The sequence below is a fragment of the Manis javanica genome, chromosome 5, assembly GCF_040802235.1.
Source record: "Manis javanica isolate MJ-LG chromosome 5, MJ_LKY, whole genome shotgun sequence".
Lineage (NCBI taxonomy): Eukaryota > Metazoa > Chordata > Mammalia > Pholidota > Manidae > Manis > Manis javanica.
In genome coordinates, this window is record NC_133160.1 from 24,263,667 (window position 1) to 24,282,841 (window position 19,175).

The following is a 19,175-nucleotide window of genomic DNA, read 5'->3' on the forward strand; positions in this document are numbered from 1 at the left end:
CTTGTTATGTACTGAAATCTTTATCTCCTTTTCCCTTGAACAAATTGTACAGGTACTGAGACATGAGGATTATGACATGATAGGTACTGGGCTTGGGATACTGGCTGAGTGGCCCCAGGTAAACTCTAAGGTAACTACTGAAGAGGAGTTGCATGTTAAATTTAAAAAGCAACAGGTACACAAGCCCCGTCCAAAGAGCTGAGGGCACTGACTGCTAGGTTAGAGTCACAGGGCCTCTCCCAACAGTCCTCTTGCTGGGGCTAAGTTCTCACTGAATATGGCTGAACAGCAACATGACAATGTGGTTGCAGTGGATGAACAAGGTATAGGGGAATCCCACAGAGGCTTGAGAAACAGAGGGAATCAGCCCTGGGATCCTTAGAACGTTAATCATCTTGACCAGCTACCCAAGAGCTGCAAGAACTGATCAAGAGATGGCTGTTCCAGACATCAGGCCTTTAAATGAACTCAAAGGCTCCAGTCACTTGTTTGGGGAACCAAGGTTTAGAAACCCACTCACTAACCCACTGTGGTCCCTGAGCCACCCCCATGCAATTCTTAGGCTCCACTCTAGACTTAATGAGTCAAACTCTGGAGATGGGGCCCAGAAATCTCCACTTTAACAAGCTTCCCAGGGGATGCTGACACCCTGGAGTTTGGAGATGAGGGCACTAGACCATTACCTCCTTGTTGGCTTGGGGTCACCATGGTATTCCTGCCCTGTGCTTGTTGAATGAAGAAATGACCTATTTCAACCACTCACCTTTCCATTTTACTCAGGCCCTCCCATGCCCCACCCATCTGACCTGCAAAAAGAAAAAGGGACACCAGACTGTTATAGACAAATACTGATTTTAATTCAACATAATAAGGTAAACTCTAGGCATCAGTCATCTTTCAGCCTAAAAATCAGCAAAACTGTTGAAACAAGGCACAATTTTTTCCCCATACTTGTTATGTGGCTCCAGTTACAAAAACAAAAATTATGAAAATGTTAAAACATAAAAATAGAAGTCTGAGATTTTTTAAAAAGTGTATAAAAAAAAACTCCCATAAAACCTGTCAAAGTTGCTCCTTTTTTCTACAAAATAGCACCAGTAAGAAGAGTAAAAGGTGTTAAAAACCATTACGACAGCATTTCTGAAATGCAGCTTATCTGACCTCCCATTCCCCCCTAAAAATGACTCATCATGGAATAAAAAAGGACTTTAAAATCTCTGGAGGGAGGATTGAGCTTTTATTGCAGTTTTCCCCTGCCATCTCTTAGATGATGGGAAAAAAACAGCAAATGTGCTTCTGCCCCCCGGCTGCCACAGCTTGAGATTAGAAAAAGGCTGAGGAATCAGGGAGTCATGCTTGGATCCAGGGACCCACGCCTGCAGAGTAGTCTGGAGGTTGCATTTTTTTTTAGGTGGGGAGGGTCTTACCTAAGCCGCCTCCTTCACTCCCTTCACATAGGCAAGAGGGAGGCAGTGAGAAGCCATACCTGTCTGCATAACCTATGGCAGCTTACAACCCAGCCCACCCCTTCCTGAGCTCCCCTAAGGGTCCTACTGCAGTCACTGGGAGGGATTTTAGCTAAGGGTGGCCCTGCCCTTGGGTCTGTGGGGAAAAAATAGCCCTGAACGCGATGATGATGTCATCCCTGCTGAAACCATCACCACTGTGGAAAATTCTCTAACATGGGCCCTGACAGCAGATCCCAGCCCTTTATATGTAACGGAGGCCAGGGGAATGTGCCAGGGAAAATTCAAGATAGACATAGACATCATTTTCTCTTCTGCTAGCCCTAGAAAAAACTCTCGGGCCCTTAAAACGTCCCTTAGCTACCTGTCTTCTACTGCACACTCCTGGAAACAAGGAGCCATAGACGTTTTTAAAAATTAGTCTTGCAGTAACTGTTTTGGGTGATTTTTCAGCATTAACCTGAGTATTGAAAGGCTGTCGGCACTGTGGTTTTGGTTTCTTAGCCATCATTTCTCTGAGCGGTAAACCCAGGAGGGAAAAAAAAGCCATCTTACTACCTACTTCAAGTTTTAAAGTTTTAGGAGAAGACAAAATGAGCACCATGTTTGGCCGCTCCAAGCGACCAGGTCTGAACTGTGCACAAGGAGGTGACACCTTGGGCTCCCCCTGCCAGGGACGGGGGTCAGGCAGCTCTCTGCTCCCGCAGAGGTATGCAGTGGGACCCCACACAGCTGAGCTGAGTAAGGGCAGAGCCTGGGCTGCACCTCCTGGGTCCTGGCTCTGCCCTGTAAGCCCCAGCAAGCCTGGTGCCTATTCACAGGCAAAGTAGTCCTTCAGGGGAGCGAAGAGGTGTCGGATGACAGGCACACTCCAGGACCTCCCAAGCAGCTTCTGGCGGGCACCGCGGCCCATGTTGGACACATCCGTGTAGTGTACGGGAAAGCCGAAGATCCTGAGGGGGGAGGGGCACCAGAGTGAAAAGACAGGGAGTCAGAAGTGCTCCCTCCAGCATGCTTAGGGCCTCTGGGAGATCCTCACTTCCGCCAACACAGTGCCCCTCTTTCTGCCCTTTGTCCCAACCTTTCCAGGAGACCCACTGGGCCCTCACATGAGCCCTCTCTTAACCCCCAGAAGTCACGTCCACCGGGTCTCCAGAACGCTAATGGTCCTGAGGGCATGGTCCCTGGATGAGGACCACATGCCTTCTGCATCCCCCAGCACTAGCACTGAGCGCCTGGCACATACTTGGTGCTCAAAGGACCTCTCCCAAATGAATCAGTGAATGCACGCCAGGCAGGTGAGACGGACAGCCACAAGACAGACATGTATCTGTCTTCACACCACAAGATGAGGGAAGTTAGGCCATTTCCTTATAAGGGCATTCACAAAAATGGACCTTATTTTCAAACATCACATGCTCAGGTAATTTACCATGAGTACATCAAGTCCCCCTACATTTTTTTTCCCTGTTCAAACCCAGCCCTGGGTCAAGAGCCGGGCTGGTCTTAATGGCATATGGCAACCAAATATACTGAGTCTCCTTTATGGGGTTCTACCAGGTCTGGTCGAAGGATACAGATACACTGGACCTCATTCTTTCCCAGGTTTACAATATAATCCTAAAATCACACCAACAGGCCACAGGCCAATGGCTGAATGGTTAAGAAAATTGCCAAAGATATAACACCTCAGGCCTGTGTCTTGCTCTGCAGACACAGTGACAGCCACCAGCACCAACACTAGTATCAGAGGTCCAGTGGTTCTCAAAATACAGGATCATCCACAACATGAATGGATGAGGTCACCCACCAGTTGCTGTCTACTAATCAGAACTTTTATACTAGGAAAATCTTGTTACATCAAAGAAGAAATAAAACCAGCTGTAGAACTAAACTATCTGGAATGAAAATATATAGTGTAGCAACTCCTCGGAGACAAAGTCAAAAATGCAAAGAGGAACAGGCATAAACCTTACTGCATTTCTAACAATAAGAATAAAATGAACAGGAAAATCAAATGAGCAGAGAAAAAAAAAAAGAAACTAGGAGAGCTGAAATCTAAGAGCTCATTCTTTGAATCAATATAGATCAACTACCAACTTAGCCAAATAAATGAAAGAGGAGAAGACGGACTGTGGCTAAGTAGGAATCAGCTTTGGAACAAGCAACTTGGCAGAAGGGATCTTCTGAGACAGAGCAATGGTATGTCAGTGGGCTTTTCTTGAGCTGGTTCCTTGCACATCCTGGTGTGCCAGCATGTTGGGGCAGGCAAATGCCAGGACAGCTAAGCCAAAATAGACAGATGGTGCTGTCTGATGACCTCATTGTTTCAGATTCCTCACCACCACCACCCTTCTGCCATTTCTGGCAGAAAATAAGGACAGACTCTGAAAAAGATACTATTCCCAGTCCCACCAACATAGGGCAGTGAGGCTATATATTAAGGCAAGCACCTGCCCATTTGTGCTGCTTGTCTTAACCACATGTTCTTCCCCTTTCTCTCTATCTGCATGATTTCCCCTCTCCATGTGCAGCCTTGCTCACCTTTCTAGCTCAGTGCACCACAAAACATCTTCTTTGCCATTCATGACAACAGGGAAAAGTTGGTTTTTCCCCTGTTTGATCGAGTTCGACTTGGTGGTTATTGTCTGTACTTTCTTTAACTGGAGAACAAAATGACATCATAGAGTGAGCACAGAAAGAAGGGTTCTGGGTTGAGTCAAGGCTCAGAAGCACCTAGGGAAGATGGAGGAGGGAGGGCAGGTAGAGGAGAAAGGGTGGCAAAACTGAGCTCACAGAGGGCATGAGGAGTTGGAAGGCCAAGAACATTTTGTGCTTCCCACAAACACCAAGTTAATGAACAGGAAGGGCCAGCCTCAGAGAGAACAAGAGAGAAACAAAACGTGACCATGAATGAGATCACACAGGGGCCAAAAAAACACCACAGTTATTAAACAAGCAAGATTAAGCAAAGGAAAATCCACCCACGTTACAGAGGAGGATGGTCAAATGGGGTTTAAATGAATGGGATTTAGTTGATGTAAACATTGGGAATTAAGTTTACAGAAGTCTTAATATAATTATCAATGCCTTAACAGCACTTTTCTTTTCTTGGAGGCAAAAGTATACTCATGCATTTCTCACTGGGAGGATGAGCTAAAATTATCTTCTCTATGGAGTACGCATTCACAATTGTAAAGTCTACTTGCCTTTTCTCACAAGTGATTACTTGTTTTATCAAGAACCTCTCCTATTCTTGAAAATAGGACAGAACAAATTATATGGGGAAAAGAGAGGCCCAGCACCAGGGAGTCATGTGTGGGGAGGGACAGAACAAACTGGACACCAAGGTCAAGTCCCCGCTTGGAGGTCACCAAGTGTGTTTCCCCAAGGGCTGAGGCACAGACCGGTTGTGATCACATCTTACCTTTGCTGTCCTATTGAACTCCAGGCAGTCCTGCAGCTCGAGTTTATCATTCTTTGATGCTATCACAGGCCTGGGAACATCCAAAACCCATTACTTTCTACCAACTATAAAGAGGCCTCGGCTAGGCACCTCCCAAGGTGGGAGTGAGGGCCCGAGGCTGCAAAACGTGCTCTGGCAGTGAACTTGCTACAAATACATAATAAAAATGACCCTGGCATGAGCACAAGCCTGTGCGCCAAAGCCAAAGACAGACGAGCCTCTTGAGGGGGCAGGCCAATGTCCAGGAGCAAATGCTCCCCTTCCCCAATGTTATTAGTCAGTCAAAGCTCTCCCACTGAGAAGAGCAGGACAGCGGCAAGCACAGTGGGAGGAGTCAGGAGACCCTCCAATCCCAGCCCCAAGGCTCACTGGCTGAGTGAGTGACCTTGAGCAAGTGATGCCTCCTCTCTGGGCTCAGGAGCTTGGGTTAGTTCTCTGTGGATCTGCTGCTACAACCAGCACAGCAAACCCATGACGTGGTGACTTGCTGCTGGGGATGTGGCCTCAGGCTTGAAAGACTTTTAAAGGTACAGGTAGAAGGACAAGGACTTTAAGGATTATTAAGTGGGTACAGGTCAGAAGGACAAGGGGTGATTCACAAGTAACTGATCACCCTTAGCCTTCAACAATGACTTCCCCTCAGACAACCTGAAAACAGAGGCAGAGGAGATGCTTGAGAAGGGGAAGGAACAGAACTTTAGAAACTGAAGTAGTTAAGCAGTTCCAGAGCAGAAAACCAGCAAGAGGTCGAATGCACAGAGTTGATGAGCACCACAGCGACCCCTGGGCAACTTCAAGGCCAAAAACATATCAGATATAGGAATGGATGTGATGCCCACGGAGGGGCCACTGAGTCACACATAGTGTTCCCCTAGATTCTGGCAGAGATTTCCTCGACCTCACCAACTTCCAGGTTCCCAATGCCACCCTATCCCTGTTACCAACATTTCCATGAACCTAAGGGAGTTGAGGGACCTTGGGGACACAGCATAGCCCTACCTTGTATTTATTCTGGGACTGATATCTAAATAACCAAGGTTTTTCATCTGAAGGCTAGGTTTGGGTCCATACCCTTGGAAGATGCTGGAGTCACCCATCCAAGAGCCCCCCAGAGCCCACATGGAGCTGCTCAGCTCTTATTACAATCCACACAGGCAACTGTGGGGCCTCTGCTGACCATCTTTTCATCTCACACCCTACCTACACCTAGTGTGTCAGCAAAGTCTGCAAGCCCTACCCTCACATCATCTAGAGTCTGATTCTTCCTGTGGGAGTTCCACAGGACACCCCAAGCCACCATTCACCCTGTGTGGTGTCTGTGGAAGGCACACCTCGCAGGGCACAACAATCAGCTAGCCCTCCTCCTCTGCATAACCTACCACCTCGCTGGTCTCCCTTTTCTGCCCTCATGCTGCTGTAGTCTGCTCTACCACCACAAACTACCATGAACCCATGAAACAATTCATCTGCCTGAAAGCTCATGTGAATACCCACCTAAAGTAAAGGTCAAGTGATACCATGACACACAGGCCCCGCAGACTTTGGCCCATACTTCTGAGTTCCCTTCCCTCCTGTCCCAGCTACTCTCTGCCCCTGGAACATTGTCCTCTAAGCTGGTCTGAGAATGTTCTGTCACCTGACATCCCTTAGCCTCTTCCTCCTGCCTGGAATGCTTTTCCCTCAAAGAGCTGCATGGCTTCATTCCTTCATTTAGGGTCCTGCTGGAATGAAAAGGCTGCCCATCAACTCTTCCAATGCCACCCCATTATAGCCATGACCTGAATCATTTACTGACTTCTCTACCTCTCCCCCATCAGCACATCAACTCCAAGAGCCAAGACAGATGTGGAAAGTGTTTGCCACTTAACTGGCAGCATATACAGCAGTGCCTGGCACGGAGTGTTGAGTGAGTGCAGCCTACTTCACTCCAGACAAGGACACTGCACCATTTGACTGGCTGATTAGCCAAATAAAAATACAAGATACCTGACAGAAATCCTCCAAGCTATTCCAGTACTTCCTTACTTCTCTCCACACTTTGCTAAACGCCTAAAAGTTATTATGCTTCCAACACTTCCTTCTAAAAGAGACTTTTTATAAATTTAACTCATTTGCAAGTCTGGGAGGATGTATTATCATCACATTTCATACCTTAATTAGCAGGTTGCTCTCCCTGAAACCACATACAGCAGATAATTAATCCTCAGCAAAGCCACTTGCTTTATGGCTTTCAAAATCAAAGAACTGACAAAAAGCTGGGGAAAGTTCTTGGTTGACAGAATCTGGAGGAGATGGGTTCTGGGCTACCAACTGTTAGCTCTGCCACCTGACTGGGCATACCACAGGCCTGGCCCAAAGTTCACGTCATCTCAGGGGCAGGGAGAAAATATAAACAATTCACTTCCATTTCCCAGTGGGGCAGCAACTGGGAGAAGAGGTGGAATGCACATGTATTAGTACCACTGGCTGGGAAGAAGAAACAGTGCTCCAGCACACCACACTTCCAAGAATCAGGCCATGGGCAGGGCAGGAACCTGCACTCCCTACCCTGAGGGATCCCAGCCTGAGATTCCCAGATGGCTGCTGTACATCCTAAGAGGCTTCAACCATAACACCAGAGATGGGTCTGAAGCCCAGATGGGGCCATTTCTCAGTAGGTCCAGCTCTTTCTAGAAGGTTCCAATATGTGTCTTTCTTATAAGAGTTCACAGATAGAGCTTACATTATTAGTTGTATTTAATCTGGCTGTTACCTGTCCCACTTGGAGCCCCTTGTTACCTGTTCATCCCAGGTAGGTTGCCCCAGAAGTATCGGGCTCTGTGAGCAGCGGACACTTTGATGGCATCTATCATCACTGGATTACACTGTGGGGAGAAAGAAAAACAGCTGCTGAGAGCCCACATCAGAATTCAGGTGGCAGCCAGTGGGGCTTGATCTGGGCAATTGACAGGGCCTGTCCCCTTGCTGTGGAGGAGGCATGGTTCCTGCCAGGCTGCTACAGTCCCATAAGGATCTGGCTGGAGGATATAGCTAGTGTCCCTACATTGATGACGGATAAAGAGACCAGACTGGACTTGCTGCTTCTGTGTGACAGATTATTATAGAATGTGCTATGTACAGGTGGTAAAGCAGTTCAAAATTGGAAAGCTGGCAAGTTGAGGTACTGGTTGTAGAAATGCAGTGTTAGCAAAAGATGGCATGTGGAACCCATCTGTCGAGTTCACACAGCATGATAAAAGACCGACTAGCCAGTTCTAAAACTTGTCTAGCAGAACCTTATGCTTTAAAGTTTTAGGAGAAATGAGTTAAGTATATAAAAAGTATTTACTACAATGCTTGATGCATATTTAGCAGTGGATAATTAACTTGCCTATGGCCCTAAAGCAGCAGTTCTTAGAAAAAGGATGAGAAAAAAACTCCCTAGAGTAAAAAAAGTTTAGTCACATCTCATGAGGCCTCTAAACATTGGTGATGGTTTCATCATCTGACTTCAGTGGGGTTTGGGGGCAGGTTAGAGGTCAAATATTTTTCGTGTACTAAAGAAAAACAGTCCACTTGATTCTATCACTCTTGGATCTGGCCATGCCCCCCCTCCATCAGGAACCCAAAAATCATTCTCAACATTGGAAACACCCACAAACCCATTACCAGCAGGGCCTTCCCCACCCATGTTGTCTTGACAATCAGGACTCACCTCCAGGAACCGAGAGATGTCCCTCTTGTCACCAACTTTCATGGCTACCACATTCTCAAACATCCAGAAGAAGGGCCTTTCATCACCCTCCTTGGGGCGTGTGTAATTCAGCAGGTGGTAGAACTCAAAGAAGAGCCGGCCTGTGCCCTCTAAGCCCCCAAAAGAAGACAGCTGAACCAGGTTCACAACCTTCAGCCCACCCCTACACATTGAGATCAAAAGGTTCCCAAAGAACACTCTACTGAGACTGACACCCTACATCCCTCTACCTATAGTCCTTGAATGACTGGGGACACAGGCAACCACAGGGCAACACTTCTTAGCATCTTTGGGGACTGAGGATCATGATGGGGCATGTACAGAGCTGGCAGGTAATGTTAGTCAGAAGCAAACAGCTCCTTCTCAGGTCACTCCTCCTGGACCAGCACTCAGGTGACTTAGTCTTTTGGAGCCACCAAAAAGACAAGATGCTCACCATACAGGCCTTTCCTGGCAGGGTTCACATTTGAGAGATCATTGCATGGGCTTCCACCAATCACCAAGTCAAAGGGGCCCCATTCTTCAATCTGCAAGAAAAATAGGCATGCTTAGGAGAGGCATGGTGTTAAGGATGAAGGGAAGGGTAGCCTGTGTTCAAGATAACCTGTCAAGAAAACCCACTTGGTCGGTCACATAAGTCCCCCAACTCCACATCTAATCCAAGAAAACCTCATGCTCAGGATTCCCTAAGATCCAAATCATTTGCATAGTTTCCAAGTTGTGGGTCTTGGCACAACAGCTTGATATAACCTCAGGTTCCCTTCTCCGATGACTCTGGCCATGAGGAAGGTGAAGACATGGCTGTGAGATGTGTGGGACGTGGGGAGTGGAAGAGGAAGAGAGGGTGCTGCAGAGCCCCCGAGGGGTGCAGAATGCCCTCACATTTCTCTTTGTGATGTTCCTGACGTCATTCACATATTTGATATTGCCTTCATGCTTAACAGTTCCGACAGCAATGGACTCTTCACATACTTCAGAGGCAATGTACTTCTCCACTTTGATGCCCAATTCTTTGAGGACCAAGTATCCTGTGGGGACCATGGGGGGACAGAAAATGCATCAGGGTTGTCCTGCCCAGGGCCCTTCCCTCCCATGATTCTAAGCCATCTCCAGAGCTCAGAGCAGACCCAGCAAGGACAGGATGGTCCTCAAGCAAACTTGTGCAGATGGCACAGAAACAGCACACAGGGCCATACCAGGCTCTCTGGATTACAGTTTCTTCAAGACACTGTGTATGTGTAGTTGAGTACGGCAGCCCACTGGCAGGACCTATTAAAGCTGACGGGAGCATTACTGATTCCCCAGCACCTACCACCCCAGGATAGTTAAAACAGACACACGGACAGGGATCTTTGCCAAAACCATATTTAGAAAAGAACTCATGGTCCGGTGGCAACGGCCTAGGCTTAGTCCTACTGCAGGTTATCTGTGCCAACACAAACAGGTCTTAAGACCCAGCAGAGTGGGAAAAGCAAGCTGTTAGCAAACCACCAGGGAGTCATTAAAAGCTGTCAATGCTTTAGGCACGTAGACACCAGTGTACACATTAAGTACAAATGATGCTAAATGTACAATAGCTCATATCCATTGCTTCCTGCTTTGGTGAAACATACATCCCTAACAAACATATCACAAGGCAGTTTTAAGGATTAGATGACTTAAATCAGACAAAGCCCCCTGGGGCAACATGCATGTTAGTTAGGCTTATTCTATACACGGGGGAAACCTGTGGGAATGGGAAGGAACCAAGACTGGTGATATTAGTAGGAGGAGCTGCCTAGTTAATCTCAATATATCTATGCTTACAGAATAGAAGATAATTTTCCAAGATGTGACAAAAATAATGCAACAGCTAAGACATATATGCCTTTACAAAGGACCCAAGTGGAGAGGTATGGGGAGAGAAACTGGGAACCAGTAGTTTTCTCAGAACAAGTAATAACAGATAATCCCAGGGGTGTTTCTTGGCATTGACGACACACACCTGGGCCAGGTGAGCATCCCTAGGCGAACCACAAACTCACCTGTCGCAATTCCATCAAACAGGGACAAAACCCGAATGGGCCGCCTTCGAGCTGCAGGAATTGCAGGGTATAACTTGGGGGCTTCCTGCAACATTAAAGAAGAGGTCAGGGAGGTCAAGGCACAGGGGGAAGACTCATCATCTGAGGGAAGAGAGGGCTGACCTTCCTGGGGCGTGGGAGGGCACAAACCCTGCACTCTGCCATTTCCTCACTGGGATCCCCTGAGGAGCTTTTGTCTAGAATGGCCGTTCTATCCTTGGACATGGAACAGATGGGACTGATACCCATGTACACACACAAAGACACGTTACTCTATGTGGGAATGATCTGGAGCCTCCCACAGTGAACTGCAGAATGGAGCCCAGGACAATCCACTCCCACTAAGATGCAGGAGTTACATCAGCCACAGTTCCCTTCTCCCTTCAGTTCTACTAAGATTGGGGCTGGGTTGGTTCTGTAACTCTTTCTTCAGCAGGTCCTTGAAAATCCACAGAATGAGAGAGCGACGAGGTGGGGAGAGAGCACTGGAGAACCTGAGAACTGTACGGAAGACATGCCATTTAGCCAGGGCTCTGAAGTTGGAGGCTCTCAGATGCTCATTTGTATAATGGAGCTTTATTTCCATCAACTCTTGCCAATAGACTACCAGAGCATTCCAGACCCTTGAAGCTCTGGGGGTAGATGGTGCTGGGGGAAGGGGCCTGTGGCTTACATATTCGAGCCCCATGTCACTGGTGAAGAAGGCCTGCAGGCGCACATTCCAGTCCTTCCTGCGCCGCAGGACTCCATGACAGCGCTGCGGGAGGCACATGTAGCAGCTCCAGGGCTCCTGCAGCTTTGCATCGGCTGCCGTGCCTGCTCCCACCAGCACCTCCAGGCACTCCACACAGAAGCACCTGTGCCCAGCAGCAGGGGAGAAGGGGCACCTCAGCCATCAGGCAGCTTGCCTGTGTAAGCCCCTCTCCCTGGGAGAAGGCACCACACTGCCTGAAGCCTTTTTGGGGCCCCCAGTTGCTCCTCCCTAGGGGCTGAAGGCCTGTGTCCTTCCTCATTCGGGTACACTACTTTTTCCTTAAATCCCCAAGCACCCTCAGTCCCCATGCTCTTTGCACTGAAAAGCTCTCCAACCCCCCCACAAACTGGCTGATCTCCAGGGAGCCTTTCCCACCCTACTCCCCACCTCACAGACATAACCTCCTAAGCACAACCCTACATCAAGGACCTGAGAACCATGGCCCCTGCTGAGTACAGACTATAGGCACTGCCCCAGACTCAGTCTGGCTCGCAGTCCCACGAGGGGATTTGGGCCACAGGCCCTGCCCAAGGCTCAGAGCTTACCGGCAGCAGCTTGTGTTGCTGCAGAGCAGCAGCTCGCGGCCCTCGCAGCACACGGTGCAGTAAGACTGATAGCCATCATCGTCATACATGTAGAACAGCTCGAGGAACCGGTCCTGGCAGCCAGAGAGAAACGCCCGTGAAATCGGAGACCAGGGACCACCAGGCCCTGCTTGCTGGATGGCTGAGGCCCTAGGACGCAGCCACAGAACAGGTCACTGGTGGCTTGGGGCCCTTTCCAGGAACAACTGCATGCCACTACAGATATGGGCTGCTCTGCTGCAGCACCCACCCCTCAGAGTGGAGGGTGGGGCTGCTGGCCCCCCAGGAGGGCTTTCCTACAGCCTTCCCTAATGCCTACACACAGGTGCTTTATTCTGGGGAAGTACAGGGAGTTGTAGAAGAGGGAAGGGGCAGGAAAGTCCCAGATGGGGGGTAGGACTTACCCGGCACGTCTGGCAGAGGCCACCCTCAAAGAGAGGGTGGAAAGACACGGGGTTTTTCCTACCACAGGACAAACAGCTATCTGTAAGAGACACAGGAATGCTGCTTGTGGCAATTACGGTCCCAACACCAGCTACCACGCCTTGGGTCTGACTGTTCCTGGATATTTACTCCAAGCTAGTGATATGCCAAGGATTTCATGCTTTGCTCCTTTCCACCATGCTTCACAGTTGTAGAGATGGAGAAAGGCTAGTACAACAGCTCCAAGTGGAAGGTCCCGTAAGGCAGCCAAAGGCGTGTGACCCAGAAGGAAGATGTGGGGCAAACACTGAGCAAGGGCCACTCTAGCAGAGCAGCGTGCCCAGAGAGCCTATATGAGTATCTTTGAGACTCTTTAAAGATTGGGGCTTCGAGAAATTGGTTCCGCCACCAATCTGCTTGTTGTCTCACCAAGATAGGACTTGCCCATAACCAACCCTATACACAGGCTGTAATGTCAGAACCCTGCCTTCCCGCCATATCAGCAGGATCAGCAGGACTGATCCACACCACTGACCAAGTAAAGGAGGGCCTTTGAGAGTCCAGCCAGGCAGACTAATAGGTGAAGGCACCCTGGGGAATGAGAGAATTATGGGTCAAGGGTCCCAGGATTATCAGAGACTGCTCCAAACCCAAGCTTTCCCCAGGGTTCTCTGGGTCAGGAGCTATGTTGTTTTCCTACCCAGGATTGAGTAACCACTCAGTATTTGTTGACTAAAAGGACATCAGGCTGAGGAATCAAGGGGTCACTCCTTCCTCACACATTCTGAATTCCATTAGATACATTCAGGGTACAGTCTCAATTCCAGTGGCAATCCCAGATGGGACAAATGGCCCAGACTTAGCTTGAAAGCTTGACAGTAGCAAAGTACGTCTGCCCTTCACCTCAAAGCCAGTTTCAGTTCTTGTTTGGGAAGGCTCAAGATGTCACAGATCACAGCATCAGGTTTTGGGTTCTCTGGCCACGATGCCCTCATTTCCATTCTGCCCCAATCTGACTTGACACTTATCTTAGGGGCAGAATCTGTCTCTCTTAAAATCAGGCAACTTATGCTATAAAATGTAACAACTGAGATGTCCACCCCTCAGCCCGAGGTCCAGGCACAGTGCTCTGGGTTTTGCCCTGGCAGGACAGACAAGCAGGGTATGGCAGGCCTTGAGTACTACATAGGATGAGGGGGTGGGCCCCATGGGGAGAGCATTACCTTCCAAGTTACTCTTATTGTTGGTAACATCCAAAGCCATTTGCTCTGTTGGGAAAAAGAAGGTCAGATGGGGTCAGGAGCCTTACTGCTCAACTAAACCATACTCCCTTGCGTAGTGCTCACCACCCAGCCACTCCTCCTGATAACCAGTGATAACAGACCCCCAGCCTCCTCACTCCCCACAATCACCTCGACTCTGGTCCTCCTCTCCTCGGTCTTTGCCATTGTTATAGCAATTTGTCTTGAGGCGCTTGGGTTGGGGGCAGTAGTCAGAGGTGGCTGAGTCATCAGCTGTGCGCCTTCGGGTTTTGTTCTCTGTGGAAGGTAAGGAGATGACAGCCGTGACTGGGTAGGAGGAGGGAGCAAGGAGAACACGAGCCTAGGACAGGACCGTGCTCTGCCTAGCGTCAGCTTCATCTGTGGCATAGCATGGGCCCACACTGGATGTCGTATGGAGCCTCTATGGGCAACTCAAATGAGAACAGAACCCAAAACCCCTCACATACCTAACACGTTTATAGGGTTTTAAACAGCTCCAGGTGCAAAAGAATACATCCTTGTAGGCCCAGCACAATACAGTCAGACAAGGTTCAGTGCACAGCTGAAACCCTGATAACCTGCCTGTCTGTGATGCCTAATGCTAGCTGATACCACATGTAGCTCCAGAGCATTTGAAATGTGACTTGTGTCTGAATTGCATTTTACATTTAACTTTAATATAAATTTTTAAACTGTTAATTGATCCAATCAACTAGTACATTTGGAATACCCTGGACATGTGAAAATATTGAAAAATTTGGACAAATCAAGTATTCCTAATGAAAACTTAGCATCTAAATTAAGATGTCGTAAGGCATGTAAAATATCAGATTTTGAAAACAATACTAAAAGGAAATAAAAATTTTTTTATACTGACCACTGGGAACATGTGTTGGAAAATACTGGATTAAATTAAGTGCTTTACTCTTCTCAGTGTGTGATACTAGAAAAAATTTTAATTATATTACATGGCTAGTGTTTTTATTTCTACAAATCTCATTTATATTTTTATTCAGTCTATAGGTATAATCTATAAGGGACATGGTTAAATTTAACTTTGTCCCTAGGGAAGAAAACTATGCAGCCATTAGAAATCATAAGGACCATTCAGTGACAAAATGACATTTGACAGTGCTTATACAATTAATGCTGAGAAATAAAAAGCAAGCAGGAACCCAACTAGTGTACAGAAAAGGCTGGAAGGATGTGCACACCCAACAATGTTAACCTGGAGGGCAGTGTGAGGGTTGGGAGTGAAGGGGTGGGTCAAAGTTCAGGTTGACTTTTTACAGATTCGATTCTTTTCCAGTGACCACTATATATGCAAAGTAATTGAAAGGAAGTGCAGAGAAATGAGTGCATAGTCAAAAGACCCAAAGGGAATACCGTATTTCCTTGATTCTAAGTTCCCACTGCCTGCACGACGCACCTTCGACTTATTAACCACTTTTTTTGGAGGGGAAACAAAACAAAACAGAAAAAACTATGTTAAATGTACAGACTGGAAGCAAATCTTGAACTTCAGGCATCCCAGATCTCCTGAGATGATAACGTGAAACCACACTTATCTTGTAATGGAGGAGATTATGGTATTGGTCAAAATGTTCCAATAGGTGATGTCTTTTGAATGGAGTAGTTTACGGGTTTTTTGGATCTGTTATTTTTTAAACCAGTAGCAGACCTTAATTATTGTTTTCTTTTAAAGAAAAGGTGCTAGTGAAGAGTCCATTTTGACCTTGTTTACTCAAGTTTAGAACAGATTCAATCCCAATTATATGTACTTGACCTTCAGCAGTAAAGTGACCAGGGAAGCCAGAAAAGGCTGGGCTGTTTGTTTTTCCATAGCCCTGAGGGTTCATAGGGTTGAAGAGCCCCAGGCTAAGTGGCTGCTGGAAAGCCAGGGTGGGTGTGGAACAGACGGGATGATACCTCCCAAGGGCACTCCCACCAGCAGTGGCAGTAGGTGCTCACAGTGACCCATTCCCACCTTGTCGCTTATTGTTGGGTTTGAGGCCCTCAATCCCGGTGGGCTTAAAGCCCCCGTGGGCCCACTCCAACATTGGCTTCAGCTGGTCTTCCAACGAGTCTCCAGGGCTGCTGGGGAAGATCTTGCCAGCTCGCACCCTGGCTTTCTGCCGAGATAAAGTTGAATCTATGATGAACAGATCACAGGATCTTGCTAGGCTATACCCAAGGATTCCCCCAACAGGGGCCTGCATTCCCCTTCACACTGGTCCCTTTCATTGCCGGCAGCTGTCCTGAGCTGTGGCATGTGACAGAAGGAGGGGCCTGTGCAGGGAGATAGGAAGGAGGCCATGGAGAGTTCAAGTCCTTTCATGTAGGCCCCAAATACGACCTCTTTCCGTAGGGACCTCAAGTGGTCAGTTCCTTCCTTCTCAAAGGAAAGAAGATCGGAATTAGCCCTGCCACTAAAGATAGAGGAAGCATCAGACAGTATTATCTCCTCGCCAGTGAAAGCTCCACATTTCTTGTTTTATTTCCACTAAAGAAAATGTACAGGTGTCAGTGTTAAGTCTTATCTCAGAAGCACCATGAGGATTTACATATCTAAGCACAGAATCTGGCTCATAAATGCTGGACAAAGGCCACTGACCTTTTCAGTTGCAAGTCAAGGTGGAGGGAGGGATGGAGCCTGATCTCAGACAAGGGGAAGAGGCAGCCGGACTCAGATGCTGCCCAGTCTTGGCCCTGAACCACACCACTACTCAAAGGAAGGAGGCTGTGAAGGCCCCTGAAAAGCTTATCCACTGGGGTCCTACCTCCAGGGTCCCCCTTCCTCATTTAACACCACCAGCTGGATACTGGGGTACATGGGGAAGTCTCAAACCCCTTCTGTCACCCTTTCCAGTCAGGCCCAACAGACTACTGTCAGGTTTGTAGTCACTTCCTCCCTTGTTGCCCTATCCTGTCTAAGCCATCCTCACCCACACTGTGGCTTCAGCTGGCTTTCTGTATGTCTCTCTGCTTAACTCTGTTCTTGGGGCCAGGTCTTTACCACCCACTACTGTGTTTGTTACCTCCAGTACATGGTACATGGCCTTCCTGTAAGAGACCAGCTTATTGAAGGTCGCCAGGTTAAAGTGCTGGCTGAACAGCCCCAGGGCCACCAGTTTATCCGCTGAGACCTGGAAGAGAAAACCAGCATCAACATCCACCTACAGCCTGTGTCTTTCACAGGGTTATTCCCAGGGATCAAGTTCACAGATTCAAAAGAAGAGAGAAGAAACAGAAAAGCAGAAAGTATAAATGGTATATAGACTCCTGATGCCACCTATAGCCAGAGGCAAGGTGGACATGACACTTCAAGTATGACAAAGTATGATACTCTGAGTGCATACAGAAAATGCTCCCTGTACTGTGTATTTTGAGAGCAAATGACCCACAGGTTTCCTGGTGTGGGCCCCTTGCAGCTCAGTCTTGAAATTCGTGGTAAATGCTCCAACGCTAGAGGTTCTGAACATCTTCATTCCTTCTTCGTAAGCCTGACCAATAGCAGTTGTGGTTACTTCACTATTTAGCCTTTTATTAATTGACAATTTAACATGTTTAGAAACTAGTACTTGGCACGGAGTAAGCATTTTTATTTCTCATGATCTGTTGACAGGTGCCTGCCGCTGTAGCTAAATATCCATATGCTACCAGTCTCATACCCCACGTCCCCAGGCCATGCGTGAACTAATCAGGTTGCCAGTGGAAAGTAATGAAACTGGGTGTTCAGAGATGCTGCTCAGAATAGAAAGTCACATGACAGTTCATTGTCCATGGTGCCTGCTTGCATCTGCTAACCTCCATTTTGCACCTCTCAGCCTGACCTCCCATGAGGGGTGTTACCACCATTTGTGAGAAAAAACTGGGGCTCAACATGGTCATGCACTGAAATGCTGGAGCTGTTTCCAGCTCCAAATCACTCCAATGAAGAATGCAGCCTAAGCACCAGGCCACACACTGTAATTCCATCCCATAATGCTAGCAGCTCCACACCTCATCTTATTAGCATCGGACCCAGTTCTGGAAAGCACAGTTTATTTCTAACAGGGCCAAAGCAATTGCAAACAACCCATGCTTTTTCATTTCACAGAAGTCACTGCCCACATCCCTGCAATTAGATGCTCCGGACATTGGTCCTTCTGCTCCCTCCACTGGCCAAAGAGAGCATCTGCATACAGACTATTCCCCTACCAGGCAGACTCCAGGACATATTATTCTGGTCCTTTAGGGAATCTCAGTGTTTATGACAAATGGCCCTGGGGAAGCCCAAATCAGGGGAAAACCAAAACCTCAACTTGAGACCAAATGCCACACATGTACAAGATGATCCTTCAGTCCCACACCTGCCTCTATCCCAGCCCAGCTTGCTCTGCTGTTCCTCACCTGACCTCTGGACATGTTGAGGGTTGGACTAACATTTCCAAAAGAGACCATCACAGGCAAAGTTCTGTCTACTCCATTCCAATCAAAACCAGGAGAGACCCCACCTAAACAGTCTAATACATGCCCAGCACAAGCTCTTAGCCAGCAAATTATCACCTGGTGAATGATAATGACTTAAATGAATAACCAAGAAACTGAAATCACCACTCTGCAAAGAACTTAACCAGGCGACAGTAGACCAATCTCTATGGCCAGCAGGGGATGCCCCTCACCCCCCACACCTCTCCAGGGCTAAATGAAACCCAGAGGCAGAGACCACCCTTTCTCTCTCTTTCACTCTTCCAGACTTTTCACTGAAGAGCTTTGTCTGCCCAGGTGGCCATTCAAGACCCCTTAGAATTCATACAGGTGACTATGCCCCAGAGAAATAAAACCAAAAGAGCACTGTGGCCATGGATCCAGAGGGCTTTCCAGCTTTTTGTCTCCTGTAAGAGTAGACTGAGCTATGGGACCCACAAGATCCCGGGTACACAGAGTCAATCATGGCCTCATCCACCTACAAGCAGCAGTCACAGGCCATTATCTTACAAGGCAACTGTAAAAGGAGGGGAAGGAAAGCATTGCTGATCTGCTGGCCCAGGAGAGACTGCTATACCCTGGACTCACCTCTGAGAACTTGCCATCACCAAACCACTGGACCCACCGCATGCCGGACATGGCCTGGCGCTTGGAGGTGGCCTTCCAGGACACTACCATGGCAGGCCACCAGGAGAAGCCCTTGATTTTGCCCCACACGAGGTCCCCTATTCCAAACTCCTTCCCATCCTGGAAGAAAAAAACATATGACGGAATCCCAATGAGCCAGACCACCTGGACCAAGGAGAAATCCTGCCCGCCTTACTGACCCCAACAACAACTGCCTCAGGGTCCAACTCAGAGCTGTTTGCAAGTGCCCAGCACAGCTCCTCAGGAAGTTATTATCCACTCCTGATATTTCATGGTTGAAAAAACATGAGTGAGAATGACTTGAAG

At 48.0% G+C, this 19,175-nt stretch overlaps 1 protein-coding gene across 6 annotated transcripts in view; it reads right to left on the bottom strand.

The window, feature by feature from the left end:
- Positions 1-854: 854 nt before the first annotated feature.
- Positions 855-19,175, bottom strand: part of DNMT3B (DNA methyltransferase 3 beta) — a 38,452-nt gene continuing 20,131 nt past the window's right edge. For 3 of the 6 annotated variants that reach the window (XM_073236741.1, XM_073236736.1, XM_017648607.3), the window contains 16 exons: positions 18,810-18,968; positions 16,790-16,897; positions 15,739-15,883; positions 13,902-14,027; positions 13,713-13,757; positions 12,471-12,550; positions 12,028-12,140; positions 11,402-11,585; positions 10,690-10,774; positions 9,548-9,693; positions 9,102-9,192; positions 8,627-8,775; positions 7,711-7,796; positions 4,894-4,963; positions 4,011-4,129; positions 855-2,419 (listed from right to left, as the gene is read on the bottom strand). In XM_073236741.1, coding sequence (XP_073092842.1) covers positions 2,278-2,419; positions 4,011-4,129; positions 4,894-4,963; positions 7,711-7,796; positions 8,627-8,775; positions 9,102-9,192; positions 9,548-9,693; positions 10,690-10,774; positions 11,402-11,585; positions 12,028-12,140; positions 12,471-12,550; positions 13,713-13,757; positions 13,902-14,027; positions 15,739-15,883; positions 16,790-16,897; positions 18,810-18,968 — 1,848 coding nt within the window. In that variant the 3' untranslated portion in view covers positions 855-2,277. Of the gene's footprint in view, positions 2,420-4,010; positions 4,130-4,893; positions 4,964-7,710; positions 7,797-8,626; positions 8,776-9,101; positions 9,193-9,547; positions 9,694-10,689; positions 10,775-11,401; positions 11,586-12,027; positions 12,141-12,470; positions 12,551-13,712; positions 13,758-13,901; positions 14,028-15,738; positions 15,884-16,789; positions 16,898-18,809; positions 18,969-19,175 lie in introns of those variants that run through there. The other 3 variants (XM_073236738.1, XM_073236737.1, XM_073236739.1) reach the window with 2 other exon arrangements.